General features: G+C 43.2%; 1 protein-coding gene across 1 annotated transcript in view; it reads right to left on the minus strand.

The window, feature by feature from the left end:
- Positions 1–11545: 11545 nt before the first annotated feature.
- slc38a4 (solute carrier family 38 member 4) overlaps positions 11546–27500 on the minus strand; it is a 23902-nt gene continuing 7947 nt past the window's right edge. The window contains exons 2-16 of the mRNA XM_029461676.1: positions 25982–26223; positions 25106–25202; positions 24559–24674; positions 22910–22983; positions 22539–22631; positions 22368–22449; positions 21820–21902; positions 21152–21210; positions 20653–20913; positions 19235–19314; positions 19024–19124; positions 18768–18892; positions 14911–15055; positions 14326–14423; positions 11546–14245 (exon numbers count right to left, since the gene is read on the minus strand). Coding sequence (XP_029317536.1) covers positions 14141–14245; positions 14326–14423; positions 14911–15055; positions 18768–18892; positions 19024–19124; positions 19235–19314; positions 20653–20913; positions 21152–21210; positions 21820–21902; positions 22368–22449; positions 22539–22631; positions 22910–22983; positions 24559–24674; positions 25106–25202; positions 25982–26109 — 1647 coding nt within the window. The 5' untranslated portion in view covers positions 26110–26223 and the 3' untranslated portion in view covers positions 11546–14140. The remainder of the gene's footprint in view (positions 14246–14325; positions 14424–14910; positions 15056–18767; positions 18893–19023; positions 19125–19234; positions 19315–20652; positions 20914–21151; positions 21211–21819; positions 21903–22367; positions 22450–22538; positions 22632–22909; positions 22984–24558; positions 24675–25105; positions 25203–25981; positions 26224–27500) is intronic.

Consider the following 27500-nt stretch of genomic DNA (forward strand, 5'->3'; position numbering starts at 1 on the left):
AGAGGAAACGTTACCTTCAGGGACATTACACATGTCTCTGTCTCACTATATATACAACACAGGACTGATGACACCATGACAGGAGAGAGAGGAAACGTTACCTTCAGGGACATTACACATGTCTCTGTCTCACTACATATACAACACAGGACTGATGACACCATGACAGGAGAGAGAGGAAACGTTACCTTTAGGAACATTACACATTTTATAAATGTTTGGGAATCATTGTTTCTTTGTTCCAAACATGCAGTGTCCATCTTGCCTTCTGAGAACTTGAGCGGACTTTACCTTGAAGCTGCTACAGTCACATGGCTGAACAGTAAAGCTTTTTGAACTCTTGATGTAATCTTCAGCCATACAGTGAGACGCAATATGAGACACATTTGTCCCCCATTGATTGACGGCTCTATTTATTGATGGAGTCTTAAACTTCTATGTGCTGGTGCATTTCTATTATCTTCATCTGCGTTGCATTACAACCTGAGCTCTGACCCCGCTGCTGCACACTGAGAGGAAACTTCACAAGGTTATCGCATTAGTACGATCAGTTCTGTGTGATGAGAATAAGTGTAAGTGTACCGATCGCCTGTGTTTGACCTCCAGGTAAAAATGCTGCAAATACTCAGAGGCTCATTGGGTTTACACATTCCTCTGTACACATAACAGCGTTTACAGAATAAGTCAGATTCAAGAGAGCGGTTATTAAAAGAAGATTAACTTTCTGACTTTTTTGTTTTTACCCTTCTGACCACCGAATGTCATTAAAGTGTAAAACACGGGCTGCTGCAGGAAGCTCCTCGTACCCAAACACACCAAGCAAAGCCTTTGTAAAATAACTTTAGAACTAAAGACGTTTGTTTTTAGTTATGATCAGAAATGGCTCTGCAAGTTAATAATGATATTGAGGAATTACATATAAAGAATCAGCAAAGTCACTGTGAGTCTACAAAAAACACACACACACACACAACACACAATGCAATCTGAAGCAGGTGGTGAGGCCGGAGCTGAAACATCTCGTTTGTCTGGTATATTTTATTTTCAAATTCTTACAAAGCAAAAAGCAACATAATCTTTTCAGCCAGTGAGTCAGTAAATCTGTCAATCAGGGAACTTTCAGACTGAACTTCACTATGTAAAGGAAACAATGGATCTAGCAGCCTGAAACAGAATTCTTATCACATCTATCTCATTCTGACAGGAGCTGCTCTCGTCAGCGTTACAGTTAATGAACACCATAGAAGGAACCTCATAATGAAAGTACGTTTTACTGTCTGCTCTCTTTATATGTCTCTGGTTTCCTTGATGTACTTCATGTTAAACATGTGTGTTGCTTTGTGGCCGTGAAGTTTAGTCTTAACTTTCTTCACGGTGCATCATGAGCTCAGATCTGTTTCATTGGATGAACCTCTGACTAATCCTGGTTCAGTCTGTTTGCATCAGGACAGGCTTTTGACAACAAGCTGCCCTCCAATAACATCACATCACATCACATTACATCACATTACAGTTCATTTAGCTGACCCTTTTGTCGCTTTGGACAAAAGGGTCAAACAATCATGAGGATAAAACTCCGAACAGCAGGAATCTTGCAGGTACATCAGCTTCAAATAGGTGAAATCCTTTAAGTGCAGAACAATAACTTCAAATAAGCCAAACAAAAGTGCAACATACAGAAACAATAGAATATGAATTCAACTATTAGCTACAAATAAGCCAAACCAATATAAGTGCAACATACAAAGAACAGTTTTTTTTTTTTTTGTTTTTTTTTCATATGTCGAGCTGCAGTCGAAACAGGTGAGTTTTCAGTCTGCAGAAGGTGTGAAGACTGTCTGCTGTCCTGACATCAATGGGGAGGTCGTTCCACCATTTTGGAGCAGGATAGCAAACAGGCGATTTTTGTTTGAGGGGGGTCTCACTCGCAGTGAGGGAGCAGCGAGCCAATTGGCCGATGCAGAGCGAAGTGAACTCGCTGGGGTGTCTGGTTCGACCATGGCCTGGATATAGGAAGGGGCTGATCCAGTCACAGCAAGGTGGACCAGCACTAGAGTCTGGAAGCAGGTTCGGCCCTCCACTGGTAACCAGTGAAGGGAGCGGAGAAGCGGTGCATTGTGGGGAACTTGGTGATGTTAAAAAAGCACATGATGGTGGAGCAGGTCATCCTTTATGTCTGCCGTCTAATATTTACATCCTGCAGCAGCTCGTTCATGGGTGTTAAAACATTTAGATGTGGTCATGTGACATGTACAGGGTTCTGGTGAAGAACTTGTTCATTGTTTTTGTCACAACGAGCTTTTAGCACCAAACTAAAAGTTTTTTCCCCTTTGACTTTGAACAACTTTGACCTGAATACATGCTCTTTGTTTTGCGGTCTCCGCCCACACTCACAGTCACTCAACTTGTGCTGAGTCATGGCAGGTTAGTGAAGCACCTGAAGAGGAACATGTAAAAACACATGCTGGGCAGACAGACTTCAGCACACTGTTATTAACTCGTCCTTTTGGTTTCAATAAAGTACCATCAGAGGCTCCGTGGATTTACATTATGAGTTCCATACGGACCCTGTCTGTCTGCTGCTACAATAACTCACATATTCCCTTCTGGCTGTGAGCGTCTTTAAGCCTTTTTAGATGATAACTGTACATTCTGACTCAATCCTCCTTCTTGAAGTTGTAAAATATATTGTTTTTCGCCTCAAAGGTATTTAATATTGTTGCTGTTCTCCGGTCGCCACACATTTTTAAGTTTAAGTTATCCAACAATGTCGGATGGAGGAGATTCATAAGAACCTGAAGAAGGGTTAGGGTCTTTATATCTTCATCTTTATAAGCGGAGCTGACACATCATAATATTAGGCATTTAGAATTTGTATTTTTAATCTACAAAGGAAGAGAGTGTGTGAAACAACTGAAAGCTCCAGAAACACTAAGCGCTAACCACACCCAACAGTTTCAGGGTTAAACCCTTAAAATGAGACTTCAGCTGATGTTATTGTGTAAGTTCATGTGATAACTTTATTGAGATTTGTCACATTAACAGGAAGGACCTCCATATAAAGTAGATAAAATAACAGGACCCAGGGTATATATAGTGTTGAGGTGAGCTCAGTCTGCGGGCGACTCAGCTCCTGGTTCACAACTATTTTGCCGAGGGAGTGTTTGTTGTAACTTTGCCCAGACTGGCTGGTGTTGCCACTTTGGGCATCAGGAATACACCTCCACCCATGGCTACGGAAAAATGTTTAAACAGAGTGCCACAAGTTTTAAAGTTTGGCATTTGACACGCACATCCAACAACGACCCATGATAAAGTAGAAATGGCCAAAAACTAGAGTGAGAAGATCCTTCTTCCCTTTGGGCTCTGCCTGCGGTATATTCATCTGCTGCATGTCTGCACATGTCGCTGGAATGCAACGCGGAACATTGTGAAAAGTTCAGGTTTGGTGTGAAATTAGACGCCTTGTATTTACTGTAAACGCGTCATCTGATCTGCAGCTTCGGCCAAAATAAAATTGAAAACTTATCTTAGATGTATCTTATTTTGAAATATACATTTGTCAGCTGCGTTTTGCGTTTTACATTCTATAAAGAACCAAGATGTAAAACTCAGAAACGACATGTTACTGCTCTATAAAACAGACGATGAGTCACTGATGTTTTGACACTCTGGGCTCTTATCTTATCCACAGGAAGTAATATAGATAACCTTCTGTAAAAGGCTTGAAATGAGTTTCATAAAGTAATGATTAGACATAACCAATAAAGATAAGAGTTCTGGTCAGAGCGGTTTGTTGTGCATTGTGGGGTTATTCCATAGCATTACAAGCACTGACTAAATAGTTAATGACAATAACTGAAAAATAACAAAAAAGTAAATAAAGTAGTATGCATATTATATGTTGTTGTAAATAGTGTGTTTAGGTAATTCCACACTTTGGTAGTCTCTGTAGCACATGTAGATCTATAACTGCAACAAAAACCTTTCATGCAGACTTAAGTGTGCAGACTTATACGTCATGCTTTGAGCTACATGCAAATGTCAGTATGCTAACAGGCACGCAATGACAATGCACATATGCTGATGCTTAGCGTGAACAATGTTCACCTTGTTCCATGCAAGGGCAGCTGAGGCTGATGGGAATGTGGTGTTACAGGTTTTTGGTCGTAAACCAAAGTATTGGACAAATAACTCTAATATGAAAGTCTGTAACACATGTCAGAGCAGTCCATCTCATAGTTGTAGAGATATTTAAGTCTACATGTATAGAGTTGGCCCCCCTTTCATTAAACTGGAGGAACAAGACATCCAACATTTCACACCCTCAAAGCAAACCAACCTCAGTCAGTCAGTCAGGTCAACAGTAAGGTACACTAGTGTATCATCTGCTTAGAGATATTAAAAAATATTATGTCTACTAATTATGTGACAGCAAGAAATACAGAAAAGAAGCGGGCCCAGAACTGACCCTTGAGGTACACCGTAAGTATGTTTGGTTGATGAAAAATGAATCCAACAAGTTCCACAGAGAAATATTTTGATCCATTCAATAACCTAAATGATTTTATTAAAGATAAAATGTTTTATACACATCAAAAACACATCAATTTAAGACTTTTATCTTCAACACAATCAAGAAGATGTTGAAGGGAACACAGGAAAGGTCAGGATCAGTACCATACTGCAGTGGTTCCCAAACGGTGTGCCGCAGCACACTGGTGTGCTGTGAGACAAATCCCGGAGTGCCGTGGGATTTTGAAACAATTAGGCCTATTGCATATAACTGTACACAAGGTTTGTAAATTACTTCAGTGTTTCCTCTAGGTTTACTGCTCTGGGGGGTGCTGCCTGGGCTGGATGAGGTCTCTGCATGGCGCAGATTTTTTAAGTTCTCTCCTTACGTTACCTCTGCTATATCTGACTGTAAGTGTGTGCGCACGCGTGTGTGTATGTGTGTGGGTTGGGAAACGGAGCTCCGCCCTTCACGAAGCAAAGGAGAGGAGAGAATGTAAATACGCAAAGCAACTGAAACGTGCACATAAATTAGATAAATGACATAAGCGTTTAGTTCAGGGGTGTCCAAACCACGGCCCGCAGCAAATTCTAAAAGTATAATGGAATGGACCCAGGAGGAGACCCAGGCGCAGAACACTAGACTCTGGAAACGGAGTAAGTTTAAATAGTTTATTTATGCAATACTCTCCAGTAGGCAGATGGTGAGAGAGAAATGGTACAGCAGGCAGGTAGGCAGAGTTGATTGTAGACAGGTGAGCAGATTGGAGTTGATGGGTTGAATGAGATCAGCTGCTGAAGTCTTTGGCTGCGCCCATGCCACATACACACACAAAGAGATAGGGAAAACATGGACAGGAAAACACTTACTCTTACTGGTCATCTCAACACTGAACAAGAGCCGACTGCGCACATGAAAGCATTCTGTGTGAAGCTCCGTCTCTTTGAGACACAACTACGCAACTTCCCCACGCTGTCCGAAATCAAATGTGCTTTTCCAAAGGCCAATCTTTCTGATAACGAGGGGAAATATGTGTCACGTGATCACGTCTCTCATGACAGAATTCAGTCAGTGCTTCCAAGATTTTTCTATCATTGAGAAAGAAATCGACCGGATATGAACACAGGTGTGCCTTGAGATTTTGGCTTGGTCTTTGGTGTGCCTTGGCCACAGAAAGTTTGGGAACCACTGCCATACTGTATACAAACGTATATTTCACACGGACATATGAAACTGCGGGGTTTGAGCTCAGCGTTTGCAAACATAGGATTGACATATTTAAAAAAAAATGTTTTTATGGAGTGGTCTGCTGGGGCAGCAGCATCTAGGCTGCTGACAGGAAGAGACTGAACAGACTGGTTAAGAAGGCCAGCTCTGTCCTGGGGAGCCCGCTGGACACTGTGGAGGTGGTGGGAGACAGGAGAATGACGGCCAAACTGTCCTCTCTATTGGACAACAACTTTGTCCGCACTGTGCAGCTCCTTCAGTGACAGGCTGCTTCACCCGCGGTGTCTCACGGAGAGATACCGTAGGTCCTTTCTTCCAGCAGTGGTCAGACTGTACAATCACCACGGCCCCTGGTAGACCGCCACACCAAGAAAAGTCTATTCCAACACTATTCCAACACAAGGCATCAATGCCTTGTGCAATATTCACTTGTTATTCACTTTTTTAAATTCTCTTTTATAACTTTTGCAATTACACTGTCATGTGCGACTGTAGTTATATTATATTACTGTTAATGTATTTTTATTCTATTTAATTGTGTACTCTCTTTGCTGTAACAATATAAATTTCCCCGTCGTGGGACAATTAAAGGATTTCTGATTCTGATTCTGAAAGATACGCTCAGAGGGGGAAACACCTGGAGCAGTGAGGTGAAACCAGTTTAAAAAGTCACAAGTTAAATAAAGTGTTTGACCATTCAGATTAATACTAACATACGACACACCAAGAAAGTACTGGATGTTTATAAAAGCTCCTTTTCTCTTTCTTCTTCTCCTCTGTGCTAATAAAATAGATTTATGTTCAGAGCTCCGAGTTGCGGAGAGCAGGAAAGGTTCTTGGTTGGATTTGATCCAAGGTCAGTTTGTCTTCAGCAGTTACTCCACAGACTTTAATGCATAACCAACTCTGCACTGTAATTTAAAACATATATTTTATCTTAGGTTGTGTAAAATGTAAATTTTTCTTGACTTGACTTTTCGTTTTTCACAAATGTCTAAAGCCCTTTACTCTCGTAATTTGTAATAATTGTGAAGGTCGTGAATCTGCCGTAATTTAGTAAAACTTCCTCCGCAGATTACCATTATCATATTTAACCAAACACAGAAGTCGAGATAATACTAGCCCCATGTGAATCGACTTTCCCGGCAGAGAATATAATATTATAGAATATGATATAATAGAATTATAAATGAAAGGTTTGACAGCATTTTGTCGGCAAATTCAGGATCTCAGTACACAGCGTGGAGACACGTAAAACGTCATATCTGCCGGATGATGTCAGTAAATTTGAAGAAAATAAATGTTCTATGAAGAGCTTTAACTGAGACGTCAGATTCTCTTTGAGGAATGTTGTGACAGTCATGACCTCCTTCACTGTGACACTCTTAACATTATCGACTTAGGTCAGAATCAAGGCCCTGTGTGTGCGTGTGTGTGTGTGTGTGTGTGTGTGTGTGCGTGTGCGTGTGTGTACTCAACTGACCTCTCGCACCAGAACGTGGTTTCTCTCACCGTGTCGCCATCTTTGCCACTGCGGGTGTGTCACACCTTCCAGTCAGACGCAGCCCCTCAAAGAGCCGCTGTGATCTCTGACACCTGCAGAGCGCGAGGAGCTGCCGTGCAGCCGAGAGGAGTCCGGCCGGATACATACAAACTAATACAAACTGACACAAACACAAACTGATACAAATGGACACAAACACAAACACCTTCCTGAATGACCAAAACATGGAAATGTATCTTAAATTTGCAAACACAAGCAAGAACCCAATATCCTTTAAAAAGTTTTTTTTTTTTAAATGTGTTATTTTTTTTTGTCAGTATTGACTAGTTCACCTTTGTGTTTAGTTCTCCATTGTGTACATCCAGACGAGGAGTGGTGAGTGGTGTGTGTGTGTGTGTGTGTGAGTGTGTGTGTGTGTGTGTGTGGCAGTTGTGGGGCGTGTGTGTGTGTACTGAAGGCTGATAGGATCCTGGAAGTCACATGATCAGAACATCGCACACACCCTGTGCTCATTGGCACATTGAAGCCTTACTGTGGGATTTATGCGTGTGTTTGTGTGTATGTGTTTGTGTGTGCCTCAGTGGCCACATGTGGTACACACACACACACCTTGGTGGATGCCAGCACCTGAATAACAGAGGTGAAGGATTCTGGGTAATATGTTGTTATGTGACGCAGATTCAGTTTCCATACGAGCTGAGTGAGTCTTAATGAGCGCTGCTCTGTGGTGACGAGAGCCACAGCCTAAATAATATTTATAATTTATTGGATTTGCACTTAGGTGTGTGTGTGTGTAAGTGTGTGTGTGTGTGTGTGTGTTACATAACAACATACATCAAGAGTCCTTCACCTGTGTCTCCTGTGAAGGATGTAGAAGCTCAGATATGAGTCCCGTTAAAGGAATAGTTAGATGTACATGAATACCCCTCATGTCAGTAAACATGAAGCTACAGCTGATGGTTAGCTTAGCTTAGCATAAAGACTGTAAACACGAGGAAACAGACCCGACTACCTGCACCTCAACAGAATATGTGTTGGTCAGTGCAGTGGGATCAGAGGCTTAAATTATTAACTAGTCTGTTTTTTACTGATCCGGTTAATCCAAAATCTCCTGAGTGTTCAGTATGTGACCCCCGGCTGGCTGCGTCCACTCAAAATCTGTGCACACTGCTGCTGCTGAGGCTTTTTCCCACACAGATAGTAGCTTATTAACGGCATATTCCTAGAACTTAGCCCACTATACACAGTACAGCTAATCCTCATGTAAGGAGTTGGAGTTGGAAAAATGCATGGCGGGGGGGGGGGTAGGTAAAGAGGGAAGAGGAGGGAAAGAGAGGCGAGTCATGAAATATTGAAACAGAAGAAGAAGAACTTGCTGAGTGCACGAGTACTAAAGGTTGTGAAGTCTTCAGACACACAGCCTGCATATTGTTTGGATCGTTTTGTGTTGATAACAAGTCGAGTAGATTTCTTATTGCATTCAATAATTGAAGTACATTCTGCTTCTGAATGTCTTCAGCTTCACCTTCAGTGGTTTGTGTTTTCAGGTCTTCACGAGCCCTGTGAGATAATAACCAAGATGTCTTAAATAATAATGCTTTCATTAGGAATGTCATTTAATTTTCTTCACATATAACAAATAAAAGTTGCCTTTCACTATTAGAATCACGAAGGCCTTGCGACCCCCGGGAAGCTTTTGCGGTCCCTAGAAGGGCTCAGGACCCCAGGTTGGGACACGGTGTGGCAGATGAATAAAGTTTCAAATTAGTAAGAATTAAATATCTCAAAACCCTGAAGAGTCTGAGAGGTGAAAACATTTAATTTCACTTCTCAGCACACTGACTGTAACCGCGTAAAGTTATTGTCTCAAGCAGAGTGTTTGTGCACTAAATGAATATTTCCAGTTGAATTGTTGAGTTGAATGCAGAGACAGAGAAGTCCTGAGCATGGAGCGCTGACAGCAGAGAGCAGAGAGCAGAGAGTAGACAGCAGAGAGTAGAGAGTAGACATCAGAGAGCAGACAGCAGAGAGTAGAGAGTAGACAGCAGAGAGTAGACAGCAGAGAGCAGAGAGCAGACAGCAGACAGCAGAGATGAGAGAGCAGACAGCAGATAGCAGAGAGCAGAGAGCAGAGAGCAGACAGCAGATAGCAGAGAGCAGAGAGCAGAGAGCAGACAGCAGAGAGCAGACAGCAGAGAGTAGACAGCAGAGAGTAGAGAGTAGACATCAGAGAGCAGACAGCAGAGAGTAGAGAGTAGACAGCAGAGAGTAGACAGCAGAGAGCAGAGAGCAGACAGCAGAGAGCAGACAGCAGACAGCAGAGATGAGAGAGCAGACAGCAGATAGCAGAGAGCAGAGAGCAGAGAGCAGACAGCAGAGAGCAGACAACAGACAGCAGACAGCAGACAGCAGAGAGGAGAGAGCAGACAGCAGACAGCAGACAGCAGAGAGCAGACAGCAGACAGCAGAGAGCAGATAGCAGAGAGTAGACAGCAGAGAGTAGACAGCAGAGAGCAGAGAGCAGATAGCAGAGAGCAGACAGCAGACAGCAGATAGCAGACAGCAGACAGCAGAGAGCAGACAGCAGATAGCAGACAGCAGAGAGTAGACAGCAGAGAGTAGACAGCAGAGAGCAGAGAGCAGATAGCAGAGAGCAGAGAGCAGACAGCAGATAGCAGACAGCAGATAGCAGAGAGTATACAGCAGAGAGCAGACAGCAGAGAGCAGACTGCAGAGAGCAGAGAGCAGAGAGTAGACAGCAGAGAGCAGACAGCAGAGAGCAGATAGCAGAGAGTAGACAGCAGACAGCAGAGAGCAGACAGCAGAGAGCAGAGAGCAGACAGCAGAGAGTAGACAGCAGAGAGGAGACAGCAGAGAGCAGATAGCAGAGAGTAGACAGCAGACAGCAGAGAGCAGACAGCAGAGAGCAGAGAGCAGACAGCAGAGAGTAGACAGCAGAGAGGAGACAGCAGAGAGTAGACAGCAGAGACTAGACAGCAGAGAGCAGAGAGCAGACAGCAGACAGCAGAGATGAGAGAGCAGAGAGCAGACAGCAGAGAGCAGACAGCAGACAGCAGATAGCAGAGAGCAGAGAGCAGAGAGCAGACAACAGACAGCAGAGAGGAGAGAGGAGAGAGCAGACAGCAGATAGCAGACAGCATAGAGCATAGAGCATAGAGCATAGAGCATTGAGCAGAGAGCAGAGAGCAGACAGTCGACAGCAGACAGCAGAGAGGAAAGAGCAGACAGCAGGCCGTCATCCAGAGGTCGGACCCACATGTGTTGTGTAATCAGATTAACAACAACACCGTGAGGTGGGATGTGACCTGCATCTGTGAGTCTCTTTCTGCCTGACACACAGAGAGCACACACGCACAGAGAGCACACACACACACACACACACACACACACACACACACACACACACACACACACACACACACACACCTACAGAACAAGGAATGTTGTAAAAAACATCTTTCCAATGCAAATGTTACAGAACATACTTTCTCTTCTGTCCTAATGAAAACTCTGGTGTCCCGAACACGAGACCCTGAGGAGCCGCATGTCCGCACGTCCTCCATGAGCCGTTTCCACCTCGTGTCTTATTCATGGACAGAAATAAAAAGGTGTTTAAAACATCTGCAGTCATGTACTATATATATAAATGTATGAAACATATGAAGTCTACAGAAATAAATACTTAAAATATATCTTAAATACAGTGCTGTTACCTCTGCAAACAACTAACATCCCAAGAAGAGTTAAAGAATGAAACAGATCCAGACATGTTGGGGCTCGATAGGAAAACCTGAACCTGCAATAAGTCGGGAAATTTGGAAAATAACATTTTCTCTGCAGGTCTCTGCAGGACTCGAGTGTTTCTTTAAATGATTCTATTAATAAATAAACTTTAGAATGCTTTTCAAAGCTCTCTGGGTCCCGTATTTAATCTTAAAGCCCAGGTGATGAATCTGGAAAAGGTTACGTAACTCATCCCCGATCGTCTGGAACATCACAAGCTGGTGTGACATGTCAGCAGCAGACACGATTTAGACAGGAACGAGAGAATCTGTTTGATTTCTGAAGGCCTGATATCATCTGATCACGATGCCAGCATACGTCTGTCTGGACAGACTTGTTATGGAAGCCCCGGAGGGACAAAAAGGTTTTCAGTGTTTGAATATACACATGTAGACACACAAAATGTGACTTATATATATATATATATATCACCATCAGTATATTTGTACTATATTTCTTCTTTTTAAGTGCAACTTCTTCAAAATAAAGGCAAGTGAAACTCAACGTTTTTTATTTCACATTTTTCTTGTTCATCATAATGAAACAGCATCACTGATACAAAAAAATATCCCCTTTGTTTGGGTAAAATTACAAATCTGAATGTTCGGCCTGATCCACAGGAAGCAGCTGTGAACAGCAGAAACATGGAGCCAGTGTTTCTCCACGGCGAGAGGTCCATAGAACAATAAGGCAGGTGGTTGTGAACATCTAGGCACAATATACAACAGCATTGTACAGCATGGCTCCATCCTGCTAAAGAGGTGAAGAGATGTAGTCAAAGATGAGAGGAAACATTCACCCGGACAGATACCTGAGACGCTAACGGGGAGAGCTGTGGTGTTGGGAGCGCTCTATTAGAAACCAGGAGGATGATGACGCCAAGCATTCAGGAAGAAACGAGGAGCAGGTGAGAACAATCGTTATTGGACATTCATAGTGAGGGGCTGCGTGGACCGTTGGGTCGTGAAGCTGGCTGACGTGATCAGGCCGCGGAAAGCTTCAGTTCAAGTAACATCGGGGAAATGAAACCTCACAACAGTGAGAGAAGGTTGAGAAGGTTTTTCTATGACAGCAGTGATTTACAGTTTACACCACAGCGAGCTATGAACCTCTGTGTCTGACGTCCAGACTGCAGAACTTCACAAAGCTGCATTCTGGTCTCCTACGGAGCTATGCAGCTGCGCATTAGCATACGTGCTACTCTAGGAGAATTAGCATGAGCTCTTTTAACAGATGTTTAAAGCGTCTAAAGAACTTCCTGTCGTGGTGAAACACTTTGGATGATCTCGCTTCTGTTACAGCAGTGAACTTTAACCCCTGTGTTATTCTGCAGGAGCCAACAAGCTATAGTTACGTATCGTCTTGATTCATTTATCCTGATGTGAGTTAACATTAAAATATTAAAATGGATATATAGACCAAATTTTCTACAAATATACAAGCTTCAAATAAAGGAAGAAAGAAACTACTGTCTTACAGCAAGAGAAAAAGATGTAATACATGTTATATATATTTATATATGTACTAAAACAAACAGTGGATTGCAGAAGACTTGAAAGGCAGAATCCCCAACAACCCACAGACAGCGTCAGTGTACCATAAAATACAGATATTTACAGAGCATATACAATTGTCCAAAAAGACCATGTTTGTAATCCAAAAACATGCAAATAATACACCATTTCATTTGAAATATCAATTTGTTTCATGTACATAGATCCACAAAGGATCTATAAATGTTTTCCACTTTGGCTGGATGTGTTGACATGTGACGCAGACGAGCAGAAATAAGGTTTTGGTGTCGACTCGACCAAAGCAAGGCAGCGGTGTGAGGAGCACCTGTGAGGAGCAGGTCTGTTTTAGATGATTAATCCTGTCACATTGAGTTCAATCAAACTTATTCATTCAAAATGAAACAACACAGATCTTATTCAGCTACAGAACACATCTGAATTCTGTCGGAACACTTAAACATTTAAACTTCCCATCTATCATTTCTTTCAAATCAACTTTAAAGGCTAAAGATTTTAGTGTCTTGCAGTTTAATAATGTGTCGCATCTCGTCTGCATGTTGGGTATTAATACTTAACACGTGTGACATTGTTTACCATACAGCTTCTTCCAGATCACCACTCGAAAAGAAATACTTTGACTAAAACAATCGTATTCAATTGTTTTAGTGACGGAAACTTTTTCCAACATGTGAAACTTTTCTTTCACGCTGCAAACAACGAGGTTATAAATATCAGTGAAGTCTTTGCTGCAGCGCTGAGGATCGACTGGCACAACTCAAACTTATTCTACACATTTGAACTATTTCATTCTCGTTAGAATTGTCCAATTTCAAACATATTTAGCTAATTATTTATTTAAAAAATGGTTTAATAAACAGCTAGCTGTCTAAGAAATGTGGTAAATAAAATGTAGATGTCTTTTTAAAATCACTATTGACTTTGTGAATAAAGTTGTGTTGGATTGAATGAAGCACCACATAAAGCAGGTGTATGTTCTGCATGTGTTCTTCCGGAGACTTAATTATGTACATTGATACCGTGCAGGTTCAGACGCAGTAATACTGAAAGCATCTCTGCTTGGTGGAAGACCCTCGAGCGTGTACCGGACCCCGTCCAGTTTGACACTGCATTTATACTTTGGCGAAGCTTCTGATTGTTACCCGAACCCATAAAACAAACTTTCCTGAATAAAAGTTCCACATCATTGAATTAAATGATTGCTGAGATGAGATTGATATGTCTACGTGTGTGTGTGTGTGTGTGTGTGTGTTAGCTCTACACACAAAGTGAAACGTAATGCTTGAAGTGCTCCTTGTTTCATGGAGGACGACACACTGTGTCCTAATGTCTCCTTCCACGCCTGTCCACCGCTGCAGACTGCAGCTCACACATCTGTTCGTCACAGCTGGAATACAAAGGAAGATCACAAAGATGTCGCGGTGGCACGTGGAAGTCTCTCCCCCTCTCCGGGTTTCTCTCGTTTGTTTTGTGTCACACCTGTTCCCAGATGTTGGACCAGCTGTAGTGGGTGGAGGGGGTTAGCACTCTTAAATGTGAATCTAAGGGGGGGGGGGCTTAGTGAGCCTGGCTGGAGCCTGGGGGGTTGTGGACCCAGTCGAGGACAATGAGTGACAAGCTGCCAATCATGAAGATGACGCCCACGATGAGGAAGACAGTCGCCTGGAGACAGAGGAGGGATTACATGTGTGAGCGGGGCGAGAAGAATGAGTGTGTGTGTGTGGGTTTTTCGGCACACTTACCCCGATTTTCTGTGGGGAGCGGAACGGCACCGACTTCACCAGGCGGATGTAAAAGGCCGCAGGGAGGATGAAGATGAGCATCGTGGCTGAAGAAGAGCCTGCAAGAGAAAGCAGGAGGGAGATCGAGTCAGCTGACTGTAGTTTTCAGGAAGACGCTATTTGAAATGTTAGAAATAGATTTATAACTTGTTAATGTGTGCAGGCACATAATACATGTATAGCTTCGCCATCAGCAGTTCTATTTGAAACATTTCCCACAATGCATGTAGCCTGTGGAAATAAACACTTCTGCATTATCTGAAGTTTACTAAATCAACTGTCACTGAGCTATGTGCTCTTTAAGTGTTGACTATTCTAAATACTCAGATTTAAACTTTGAATGTTTGATTGGTTCTTAATAAGAAGCAGCAGTATTCGCTGAGTTCTACATGAGCTTCACAGTTTGTGGAGTTAATGGTTGGTTAGAGGTTTCGGAGAGGAAACGTTGGGTTGGTATCAGCAGAGACTCATGTGGTCTCGTGTGTGAAAGTGTTCTGGAGACGTGTAACCTGCTGTCCTGTGCACAGCGCTCGGTGCAGGACTCACCAATGAAGCCGAAGATGTCCCTGATGGTGGGGACGAAGATGACCAACATGTTGTTGAAGGCCAGGATGGCGGAGGCAATCAGCAAGTGGCGAGTCCAGTTGAACTCTCGACCGCTGAACAGCAGCGTATTGATGGAGGAGCGGATCTGAGGGGAAAGTATTAACATTTTAAGTCTTTTCAGTCTTTATCAGTTTGGTTTGTTACTATTAAAATGATATTTCAGCACCAAACTGAGTCACTACAGTCCGTCTGAGAAACTAACACAGTGGACGAGTACATAACAGACTTATGTCTGCTGGCCAGCGCCCGAGGCCCATTCCAGAACTTGGCCACTGACTGAATTGTGTCAAGTGCTACGAGGCTACTAGGCTATAAGGTGTGTGTTAGAGTGTGTGTGTGTGTGTGTGTGTGTGTGTGTGTGTGTGTGTGTGTGGAGATCCCAGCTAAGACACCTGGAGCTGCTGAGCCACAGGCAGCCTGTTAAAGCCTCCAGTGGGTGAAAGGTCGCAGGTATCAGGTGAAACCTGAGGCAGTGTCAGAGGGAGAGGTTACAAGGGGCGGTGCTTTCAGGGCCCGTTCAAAAAGGTAGGGATTATCTCCAGCAGGGTAATAGAGGCACAGGATTGCATCAGCCGGGAGTGAGAGGAGGGCGGGCCGCCTGCAGGGGGGAGGTGTGTCTTTACGCTGCCTGTCTTCCTCTTTTACTTACTAATCCCACATTAAGGCAGATGAGGGCCACCAGTTGCCATAACGACACGTTTAATTAGAGCCCTGGCAGACACTTGTATGTGGAGAATGAAATAACTTCTTTATTTAGTTTCCACAGTCTGACCATCATCACTGTCCACGAGCAGAGAGCTGTCCCCACTTTAAGCCAAGACTCATTTACTTTGACGATAATTTAACCCCCCCACACACATCCCCCCACCAGCTGTTGCATTGTCAGGCCTGGAAACTAGAGCCTGGACGCAGCATTTCTCTCCAAGGCTCTGAACTATTCAGCACCCGACTGTTACCTGGCGCAGAGCCTTTGGAGTTCATCGTGTGATATTTACACACTTTTTGCTCCTCACTCTTCACCTGTCAGGGGCTACACACGCACACGCACACACACACGCACACGCACACGCACACACACACGAAAACACACACACACACACACACAGTATGTGGACAGACTAGTTGTAGGCAGCCACATCTGGATTCAGCCAGTTAGCAATAAACCAGGAACTGTGGAAGTCAATTATTATCTTGTTAGCTACGTCAGATAAGACAAACTCAAACTACATCAAACGACCACTGAAGAACTGCTTGAGACTAAAATAAACTAGCAAACTGTACTTTACTGCGACAGAAACACCCAAAGGCAGCGCAGACCTCCATCAGGTGAACAATAAAGAACCTGTAAATGTGACACCTGTGTATTTAATATGTAATATGAGAATATTTTGTCAAATGCTTGGGCAACAACATGTTTTTGTTCTTGCCAATAAAGCTTTTTGAATTAAAGTAGACACGAGCTCTGCACCGTTTCACTTCCACTCCCGGTCAAACACCACCCTGTGCCTCTAAACGCCCCTCTGCACCGATAATGGTGCGTTTTACATCTACGAGAGGATACCAGACAGCGAAGGCAGAATTAGCAAACTGCAAATATTCAACTTTGTAAGAGGAGACCAACTGCTGACATGAGGCTTCACAAAGTGCTCCTAAGATGAATCACGACATGATGGAGGGATATAAAGGTGGAGGTGGAGCTCGTGTGCAGCCGTCTCCCATAGTTTCCATCTCCAGCTGGAGCCTGAGAACTGGGGCATGTTTGACTCCACATAAAGCCTTTTCATTATGTGCTGGATCCTGGCAAAGCCCTGTGTGATCTGTGCTGTTAGCATCTATCCTTCACATGACTGCACACACACGCACACGCACACGCACACGCACACACACAAACACACACACACACACACACACTCTGCTCTCCCATACAGAAGTTCCCCACCGGAGCCCCGGACAGTGGCAGACAAAGCTAACGCTGCTCTGTCGGGAGGATTCAAGGCCAGATTCTCAAATGTCAAATGGAAAGTTGGCAGAGTGACAGCGGAGTTCTTTTGATCTGATTCCTGACATGCATCCAAACTCATCAATCTTTGTACCGAACAGTTATGGCCATTTAATTAAACATTCCTCCCACAGACGCACATTTATAATCACAAATTCATGCATAAATCAACTTTAGCCTTAGCTAAGGTCAGCCAATGTATTCACATTACTGTCTCTAAGGTCTGATCATAGCGATCCATGCAGGTGAAGCAGAAGCTGCAGTTCTGCTCTTTAGTGGCTGCAGTGGGACTCTTGTCGTTATTCACCACGGCTGCTCTGCAGCAGCTTTCAGGGTTGTGTTTCTCTTTCCTTATACATTTTGTATCTCCTCTCAGGCCTCCTCCCTCTCTCACCAGTACTCTCTATTTCAATTACACCTGAAACACATTCATTGTGAGGAACCTTCAAAATAATCTGCTGTTTATCAAACTCCCACGTTCTCACACAGGAATAACTGTGTCATGTGTCAAACAGGAGAAAACACACACATGCATATAATTACATGTTTGAATCATCTGAAACTTCACACATCATCACACTGTTACTGTCTTCACATTTCTAACAATCGTATCCTTACATTTAGAGGCTTGTGCAGCCCTGGCAATGGTTTATGTCCCCCCCCCCCTGTGTGACTGGCTCCGCCTCTATCTCTCTGAAGGTAGCGGTCAGGGTGAGGCTTTTTCCACTGTCCACCATGAGCTGTAAACTTCCACTGCGCAGAGAGGGAGATCCTCTCTCACATTCTCCCCGACAGAAAAAACAGCAGTGTCTGCTGCGGGTGGGGGGGGGTGGGGGGGGAGTGTGTGTGTGTGTGTGTGTGTGTGTGTGTGTGTCTCTGTGTGCGTGTGTGTGTCAGAGGCATGTGGGGGAGAACACGAGCTTCAGCTAAATGTAACAGAATGTGGAGACGCCTGAATGTGTGTGAACATATGAGATATATGGGAGTGTGTAAGTTTATATTATGTAACGATGTATAAATGTGTGTGTGTGTGTGTGTGTGTGTGTGTGTGTGTGTGTGTGTGTGTGTGTGTGTGTGTGTGTGTGAAGCAATAACATGCAGTCATTGCTGCATCATTCTGTCAGCACTTTCCCGTCACTAAATATCTACACCCTTGCTGCCCCCTGGTGGCGGCCCGCTGACACTTCAGAAGTGATTCACACACTGCTGGTCTTTACATAAACCAGGCGTGTCTGTGTGTGTGTGGTGTGTGTGTGTGTGTGTGTGTGTGTGGAAGCTAAAACAGGGCATGAGACTTCCTCTGACCAACAGCCGTTTTTGTTCCCCTCATGTCAGACAAGGGCCGAGCTAAACTTAGCCCATGAACATATATGGGGCGGGAAGGAGAGGTGTGTGTGTGTGTGTGTGTGTGTGTGTGTGTGTGTGTGTGTGCGTGTGTGTGTGTGCGTGTGTGTGTGTGCGTGTGTGTGTGTGTGTGTGTGTGTGTGTGTGTGTGTGTAACCGAGAATAGAAGTTGAGTTATCTGGTAACTTCTGACCCCAGCTTGAGTGAGAATGGGGAAACACACAAAAGTAAGAGAGGCTTTGCTAGGATCTAAAAATATGTGTGTGTGTGTGTGTGTGTGTGTGTGTATGTGTGTGTGTGTGTGTGTCTGTGACTCTAAAAAGAAGGTGTTGCTGTAATAAACTTAAGTGTGAAAGCTTGAGGAATCAGCTCACAACACTTTCTGCTTTCCAAAGCAAACTATTGCCGTAAGACACACGGAACCAGAATCAGAGCGTGTGTGTGATGTACTCACAGGGAACAGCACGATGGGGACCGTCAGCGTGACGGCCGTGAGTACAGCCAGACGCACCAGCAGCAACATGGTGTCAAACTTATACACCTTAGTGAAGGTGTGGAGCAGCTCGGCCTCCACGTTGTCTGTTGGAGAGAACAGTTTGTGAAGCAGAATCATGTGACAGACAGCTGACAGAAGCATCAGTTAACTGTGTCTGTGTCTCGATGAAGACTATCACTGGACTATCACTGCTCTGCTCAGGTGTTGCTCTTACTGTAAAAGGTGAGGTAGCCAAACAGCGCAGACATCATGTACATGACGAGCATAGTCAAGATGGACAAGTTGGAGACGTTCTGCATCTTCTTCCTGGTGCGACTGAACAAACAACACACGCTTTAAAGCTTTAGAGATACACGTGAGCACATTGAAATGTAATTATTATTATATTATTATGAGTGCAGTGAACTGAAGGAATACGTTCTTACTCTTTCAGCTCGCTGTAGATAGGCAGGACTTCAGGATGGCAGACGAAGGCGAAGGCCAGGATGGGCACGGTGTACGCCGTCTAGACATAAAGGAGATTTAAGAAAGTGAAGTTCAGCTCTAGGCAGTACAAGACTTATAAACTTATACTCAGGACTCCAACAGAAATGTCTCTACATACAAGTCCATTGTTATTCCATGCACTGACCACCACAGCTGCAGGGAGGTTTGTGATGCTTCAAAACCTTTAATGTGCATCAAGTTCTCCAGCTGCAACTGGCTTATGATTACAAGCAGCAGGTAGACACTAACCAACCATGTGAGCAACTTAAACACACCCTGAAAACACAACTTTACCAAACATGTCTCTGCGAATCCACATTCTGCTTATGTTGGATTTGTAGGTGGTGAGATGCATTTCTGTGTGAACGCCCATCCAGCTTACTGTGTTGTTCTTTGAGCATTCACAGGATGAATAATGTGTTAATTTTAAAGTTCACGTCAGAAATGTGATTCTTTGCAGTCACTGATTAAACTGCAGCCTTTGTGAGTCCCTGACACGCCTTCAGTAAACCCAGCAGAGCTTCAAAGTCACTCCCTTAAACCTTCTGTTTACACGACAAGGAACTCGTTTGAGTTTACACTAAAGGAATAATAGTACAAATGTTTTGTTAATTTTAATGTTATTTTAGAGTGCTTGTTAGTTTTAATTTAGTTTCAGTTTTGGAGAAAAAGTTTAGTTTTTATATATTTAGAACGTAAAACACTTTTTTATATAGTTATTTTTGATATATTTCTATTTTTGATATATTTAGTTTAAATAAATAAAAAATCTAAAACTTTATATACAAAAACACTTTTTTTCTATAGTTTTCTTTTTATATACATTTCTTTATATTTAAATTTTTTCAATTTTAGTTTTTATATATTTAGTTTAAATAAATAAAAAACGTAAAACTAAATATATAAAAACACTTTTTTATAGTCATTTTTTAAGTATTTCTATTTTTTCAATTTTAGTTTTTATATATTTAGTTTAAATAAATAAAAAACGTAAAACTAAATATATAAAAACACTTTTTTTATATATAGTTATTTATATATATATATATATATTTTCTTTTCTATTTAATTTTTTCTATTTAGTTTAAATAAATAAAAAACCTAAAACTAAACATAAAAAAGAATTGTATTTTTTTATTTTTTTACTATTTTATATATATTTTAGTTTGTATATATTTAGTTTTAGTATATTGTTGGTTTTATATATTTATTGTTGGTTTATTATTATTTTTTTAACCATGGAATATCTTTTCAGTTTTTTCTATTTAGTTTCAGTTTACATTATTATTATATTTCACTTCTTATTTTTGTGTCAGTGTTCGTTTACTTTTCGTTTAAGTTTTTTAACCCGTCGTACCTGCGAGTTGAAGACAAAGTATTTGGGCGTGCACATCTCCTCGTCGTCGGGGTGCGGCTCGACGTGGACACCGATGGAGTGATGAGCGTCGTGGCTGCCGAGCATCGCCGGAGAAACGTCTGCGCGAGAGAAGTCCATGTGAGCCGAGCTGTTCGGCGTCGGGTGCAACCCGGGAAGATCGGAGGCGTTCATGCTGAGGTTGGACATGTGGTGGGAGAAGAAAGGAAGAGGGCAGGGCAGCTGAGTCTTCTTGTAGATCATCTGGAGAACAACAACAGGAAGTCAGACCACGCTCTTCTAACACAGCAGCTGTACCTGAAGGTCTCTAAAGAGGGCCGACAGTGAAGCACACCCTGTGCTCTCGGGGGGGGGGGGCATTCTTACGATAGAGATGTTGATTATTGCAGCTTTAATACATCGCCTGGCTTCTCTTTCGAGAGGCTCTTCTCTAAGCCTGATCACATGTCTGGCTGATAGTTTTAAATGTTTTCAGACTCACCACACACAGGAAGAAGACCATGCAGGACAGTGAAAAGCCGCTGGTGTAGCCCAGGTAGCCTAAAGAGCAGAACACATAAGTGAAAGTTAAATCATGACAGTACCAGATGTGATATAGTGTGATGTCTGCTCTGTCTTCTAACATGAATTCCTCTTCTATCCTCAGATGTCGATCACATCATTTCTAGGTTGTGACCCACATCTTAAAATAACACACATCTGATCTGAGCAGTTCAGCTTTGAGCTGCAGAGTGAGTGAAGCATCTGGATGGAACTTAACCTCCATGGATCCTGCCAACACCGAAATCAGCTGTCATTTATTCACTTATTCAGACACATGGCTTCGACACTGTCTACTTCTTTATGTCGAACTTATAACAACAATCAGATCTTTTGCATTGATAAATGACCGGACAGTGGCGGAGCTGTCTGCGTGCCTTACAGCAGTGTTGGGTTACAGTAACTCCGAGCTGCCAGAGCTGACTAAGAGATCCACCAGGGTTAGGTTACTCCTGGTTTGGTGTAGGTTCTTAGACAGCTGCAGGAACTTGGGGAAAATAAATGTCTTCAGACTGCAGGAAGTGACATAGATCCTGCTCCTCTGAAGTCCACAGCAGTATTACACGTATCTGACTAACACAGCACACGGCGTGTGATGAGAGTCCTTACCCAGATTCTTCAGCAGAGACAGAGGCAGAATAATGCCGATGGACACGAACACCACCAGGTAGTTCCCGTTCAAGTACCACTCACTACAGACACAGAGGTGGACGTGTATTAGTACCGATCATCTGCACAGTTTGTGTGTGACTGAGTGTTGGATGTGAAGCGTTGCAGCAGAGCTCCATCTGCTGGAGGTTTCTGTGCTTCCTTCATGTTCCTCCTACTTCGACTGAGACTTTACAGCTTTTTAACCGTGCAACATCTTCCCAGATGAGTTTTTCTTAAAGAATGTAGTTTTTTTAATGTAATTTCAGTTTAGGACAACATTTTGCGCTGCTTATTGTTTTAGTTTCATGTTTAGTTTCCCTGGTTTGAATTCATTAATCACTTGAAGTCTTTAAATGTTTTGTCCCAAAGATATTCACTTTAATATGATATAAAGAGAAAAGCAGAACATCTTAAAAGTACTTAAATGGGTGATCAAACAGAAGTCTGATTACTTTAATGGATGGATCTGTATTTATTGTACACAACATTTCTCTTCACACACTTACCCAGAGATTTCCTCTAAACCCAAGAAGGCTCGGATGACTTCGGGCAGCTCGTACTTGACGATGAAGAGGTAGCTGGACATGGCTGCAGGACATGAAGATGTGAAACTTAGCTTCATCACGTGCACATTTAGTTTTAAAGCTGAGATACATACACATCAATTCACTGCCTACCTCCAATATTCTGCATAATTATGGATCCGAATGCAGCCATTTTCCCAGGCCAACCAAATGCTCTCTCCCCCAGCTTCTCATAGATGAGGGATCCTGTACAGCAGACACGTGGACATTAGATTAAACCAGGAAACACTTGAGGCTTCACAGCAACAACAGAGGGACTGACTGGAGCATGAGCATCAAAGTATACTCCAGTGACCACAAGGGGGGTGCATCAGTACAGGAACATATACGGAGCTCCTCTCTATATATTCAGTCCATGACTGTGTTGTGACCAACGGGAACATATTGAACTTTAACAGTATTTGATAAAGTAAGTGTGTTTCTACTGATCAGCTCCTGGATCTGAGGTGAACTTAAATACAAACCTCCTTCTTTAGCTGTCATGAGCAGCAGATGCACAGAATATAAGGAGAGGATGGCCACAGCGAGGAGGAGGATTCTGCAGAGAGACAACCCACACACACACACACACACACACACACACACACACACACACACACACACACACACACAGGTCAGAGATCAGAGACAACAAACTGAGTACATCTTCACATTTTGAATCCTATGATCAGAAAGCAGAGACACCAGGATGTTGGGCTGAATCAAATCCTCAATTTGAATAAAGTGATTCATTGTATTAAATGAGTCTTTTTATTAAATGAACTTCTTTCATGGATATTTCTCATCAGTTTCTGAGACTGTAGTTGTTGGAAACGTTTCACAGAGTCAGAAACGATCCTCCGCAGCACCACTGCATCGGATCCTACTAACAGTTTAATACTGATAATATTAGTGCAGCCTCGTCTGTATCTGACACTTAAACACAATCAATACACATGCAAACAAACAACGTTATGAATCAACTGTTCTGGTGTTTCAGAGCTAATGTGTGAGTTACTGGCAGAAGATCACAGGAGCTACATAATACTCCTTCTGCTATCATTACTTCACTGCAATGCTTCTCTAGTCCATTGAACCTGAGCTGCAGCTCCTGAGGGGGCACGCAGCAGGGGCACGCAGCGGGGGCACGCAGCGGGGGCATGGTAGTGGACGGGTTGTCAGATGTTGGAAGGCTCTAAATATATTCCTGGTGTAATGTGATGATCATTTATATTTTCACAAGAGGTCGTTCTGTCCCGCAGGTCAAACATGTATCCTGCGACTCTGGTGACCGTTTGTACACTTGTGAATGAAAACACATGAACTGTAATAACTTCATTCCTGCTCATTATTACAATTCAACACTTATGTTTGAGCTTTAAGGTGTAAAGCCCTCAATTATCTGAAAGAAAATTAATCGTTTTTCAGGAAAGAAGTACACTTGACATATAATTTGGACTATAATTATAGAAAAACATAGTGAGGGATTATCACAGACATGTGGGGGCTGCCAAAGCAACATACTGATTACATAAGGTTAAGATTAAAACTAATCTAAAGGAACATTTCTCTCAACCTGAGAACAGATTGTAATACCATGAACATGTGTGTGTGTGTGTGTGTGTGTGTGTGTGTGGGTGTGGTGTGTTTAATGAGCATGCAGGTGAGGCTGGATTAAAATCTCCTCTTCAGATCTGCTAGAAACAGGGTGTAACGTTTTGTGTGGAAGGTGTGGTTCCCACGGGCGGGATGGGCTCATAAGCACGAGCAGGAGATAAGTTCCCACATGAAGTGGGGGAGTGGGGTTCACAAGAATGAGGAAGAGGTGGAGTCAGAAGTGTGTTTGTGTGTGAACAAATGCCCCTCTCGTACGGGGACGTTTGTCTTCTGCTGGTTGAACATAATGAACACCACATATGAAGAGAGTTTAGATGAAACCATCAAAAGTGCCAATATGTGGAGGATGAGATGTTCCATATCAACAAGCTGTAATCAGACAGGTTTGTGGAGCCACGTACAGTCAGTGACATGTAACTGCTCTATAATTAAACTTTAATGACATGTACTAATATTGGGACGGCCGTGACACTGAAACCACACTAATGGAAGAATGTCTTTGTTCTGCCGTACTTACGAGAAGAGCACGATGCCGGTGTTGGCCATGGCGTAGGACAGGCCCAGGATGCCGCTGCCCATGATGGCGTTGCTCAAATTGAAGACGGACATCCCGAAGGAGGTGTGGCCGGGATGCTGCTCGCAGAGAGAAGACAGAAAAGAGCAAAGCTGAAATAACTGCCGACACCAGCACATGTGGAATCAGTAACGGGATCGCTGCAAACATTTGGCAGCGAACCACTGGAGACTTTAATGGCAGTAGTAAATACTTTGTAACCCACACGCTGTTATTAAAGGAAAAACCTAGTTTTATTGACTGGACCCATTCTCCCCTCAACTTCTACTTCAACACGTAGCTGCCAACATTCCCAGAATGCCTTTCAGTCCAGTATAATCCAAAGGCTGTGTTTGTACTGGAACAGTTAAAGTACAATAATAAGCAGAACATTTGCTACAGTGTCATGTGTTTTCTTTTTGTGCTACTAACACACAGCTTCTCACACCTCCATGTGGCGGGGCTGCCTTTAATATTGGTTGAATAAACAGACAGGACATTAACTACTTACATATTCTTCATGGTATTCCTCATATTTCTTCTTCTTCATCAATCCATTTGACAGGAACTTCTGGCTTTCTCCGTCCTCATTGTCATCCATAAACTGACTGCATGATCACAAGCACATAAGACATTGTTAATAAATACTTTATGGCAGGAGCTAACATTATATTCTATAGTAGAAGAACTACACGTCTGATTTTGACTTGTAGGAAGAGAGTAGCATGATGCTGAGAACCCAGAGGATCCCAACCACAGGGCGGATACAAGCAGTGTTTCAACTTATGGAAAAGACCTTGGTGGAGGTCCGCGCTCTCTGAGAGACTTCTAGTTCCTTACTGAGCTGCTGCCTTGAAGTCCAAGCAGATCTCTAACTTGTTAAGTAATTAAGTTAACACACCCTTGAAAAATGAAGTAATAATGCTGGAGAATGTTCTGTTCTGTAATCAGGGCTTAATGACTATTCACACCCTAACAAAGAACTGTTTACATGCACATGAACCTGTTACTACGAGAAGTTTAAGGCAGGAAGTTGGAGAATGTGCGTACATGTGATGTAGTAACCCAGGTACCCAGTAAACCCAGATACCAGTAAAACCAGGTACCTGTAAAACCCGGTACCAGTAAAACCCAGGTACGTACCCATGTACCAGGTAACACCCAGGTACCTGTAAACCCAGGTACCTGTACCAACTACGCCGGGTTAGTATAAAGATTTGTCCAGAAATCAGGCTTCCACTGCAGAAACATTTTCTGGATTCATTTCTCTGAACCTTTCTGTCACAGAAACAGAGCTTCTTGTTTACACACAGCTGCACATTAAGAGGACGGTGGTGCCGCAAATCTTTTTGGGGAAACAGAAAAGTAGACATGATGGCTGCCTAACCTGTCGATGGTGGCCTTCTCAGCGTCGATGGGCTCCGTGAAGACGGTCCGTCCAGGCTGTCGGTGCTGTCTTACATCGGCCTCTGTGGAGACTTTCCTCAGCTCCATACGATCCACGGCTCCCGGCATAGTGGTGCACGGCAGGGAGAGAGGCGGGGAAGTTCGGCTGTCAGGATTTCAGGGTTTGGAGTTCACAAGGCGGTGATGTGCTTCTTGCTTCTTATTCTCTCTGTTAGAAAAGATCTACAGGAAGGATTAGAGGACAGTGACTTAGACATCTTCTACATCTCCACAGGAATGCCCACTGTCAGCTGATTACAGGCCTTTATACGTGTATACATGTATTGTTCTGGCCTTATCGACCTCAACAGGGCCGTTTGGCCTTGGACACAGACATTGGGGCCCTCTACCGCAAAACTCAGCTCATCTCATTTCCTGGAACTGATCAGCTGTTTGCGATGTTACCTTGAGGAACGCTGGGACATGATGCAACCTTGGCGCCTCACACAGAACCAACACGAGCTGTTTCACACCAGCTGGATTTGTGGTACAACTTTATTTTATAATGACGTTCAGTAATAATAAAATGCAAATCTCTTGTATCTTTAGGAAGATATAACAATGTAGAGTCTGTAGAGATCGCTGACTTAAGTCAACAAACCCTGACTTAAGTCAACAAACCCTGAAACCAGGTCATGGCTACGAGTTCAAGAGGGCGTCTGACCGCCGCCATCAACAGCCCGCTCGCTTACGTACGAGCTGGTTTACTCAGCCTCACCCATTAAAGCAACACACAGGGGAACATGTCAGTGATGGAAGCAGAGACCGGAACAAAGCCTGTATGATTACAGCCAGATGATTTACAGTTTGTCACCCACACAAAGCTCCTGGATTGGTGCTACTCAATGACGGGCCGCCCACACAGACCATAGCAACACGACCTCAACAACGCAAGGAAATTCTCTCTCCAAAGTATTCACAGCAACAACAGCGTCATTCTCTCCTCGAAAACTGTCTGCGTCCGAAAATAATGCAGTGAGAGTGAAACAAAACAGGACCGTTGAGAAGCAAAATTATATTATACTCTTATATACTTCACATTTGTAAACTGATCTTTGCTTTTGTTTGTACAACTTGATCTGCAAAGTAACTTTCAAAGAAATGTCAAAAGTACAAAATCCCCTGTCAAACAACCTGTGAGCACGACGAAGTACCCCAAAATACTACATAAGTACATTGAGTAAATGTACAACGTTGGAGTCTGTGGGCCTCCCCTCAGACAGAGCCCCCCCCCCCCGCTCGATTCCTTTGGGATCAGGATGTTATTTGATCCCAGACACTCAACAACTGAGCCAACATTAACATTTACTAGTTTCTGCTGTATGTCTGAAACTGTCTCTTAAACCAACTCACACACATTTGACCTTTGTGTGATCAGCTTTTGATAACTACTGTAATAAATAATAGTAATTTCCCTGATGGAGCCCCCTGCTGCGTCCGCCTCGCTCTTTGAAACCTTG

The sequence above is a fragment of the Cottoperca gobio genome, chromosome 23 (assembly GCF_900634415.1).
Source record: "Cottoperca gobio chromosome 23, fCotGob3.1, whole genome shotgun sequence".
Lineage (NCBI taxonomy): Eukaryota > Metazoa > Chordata > Actinopteri > Perciformes > Bovichtidae > Cottoperca > Cottoperca gobio.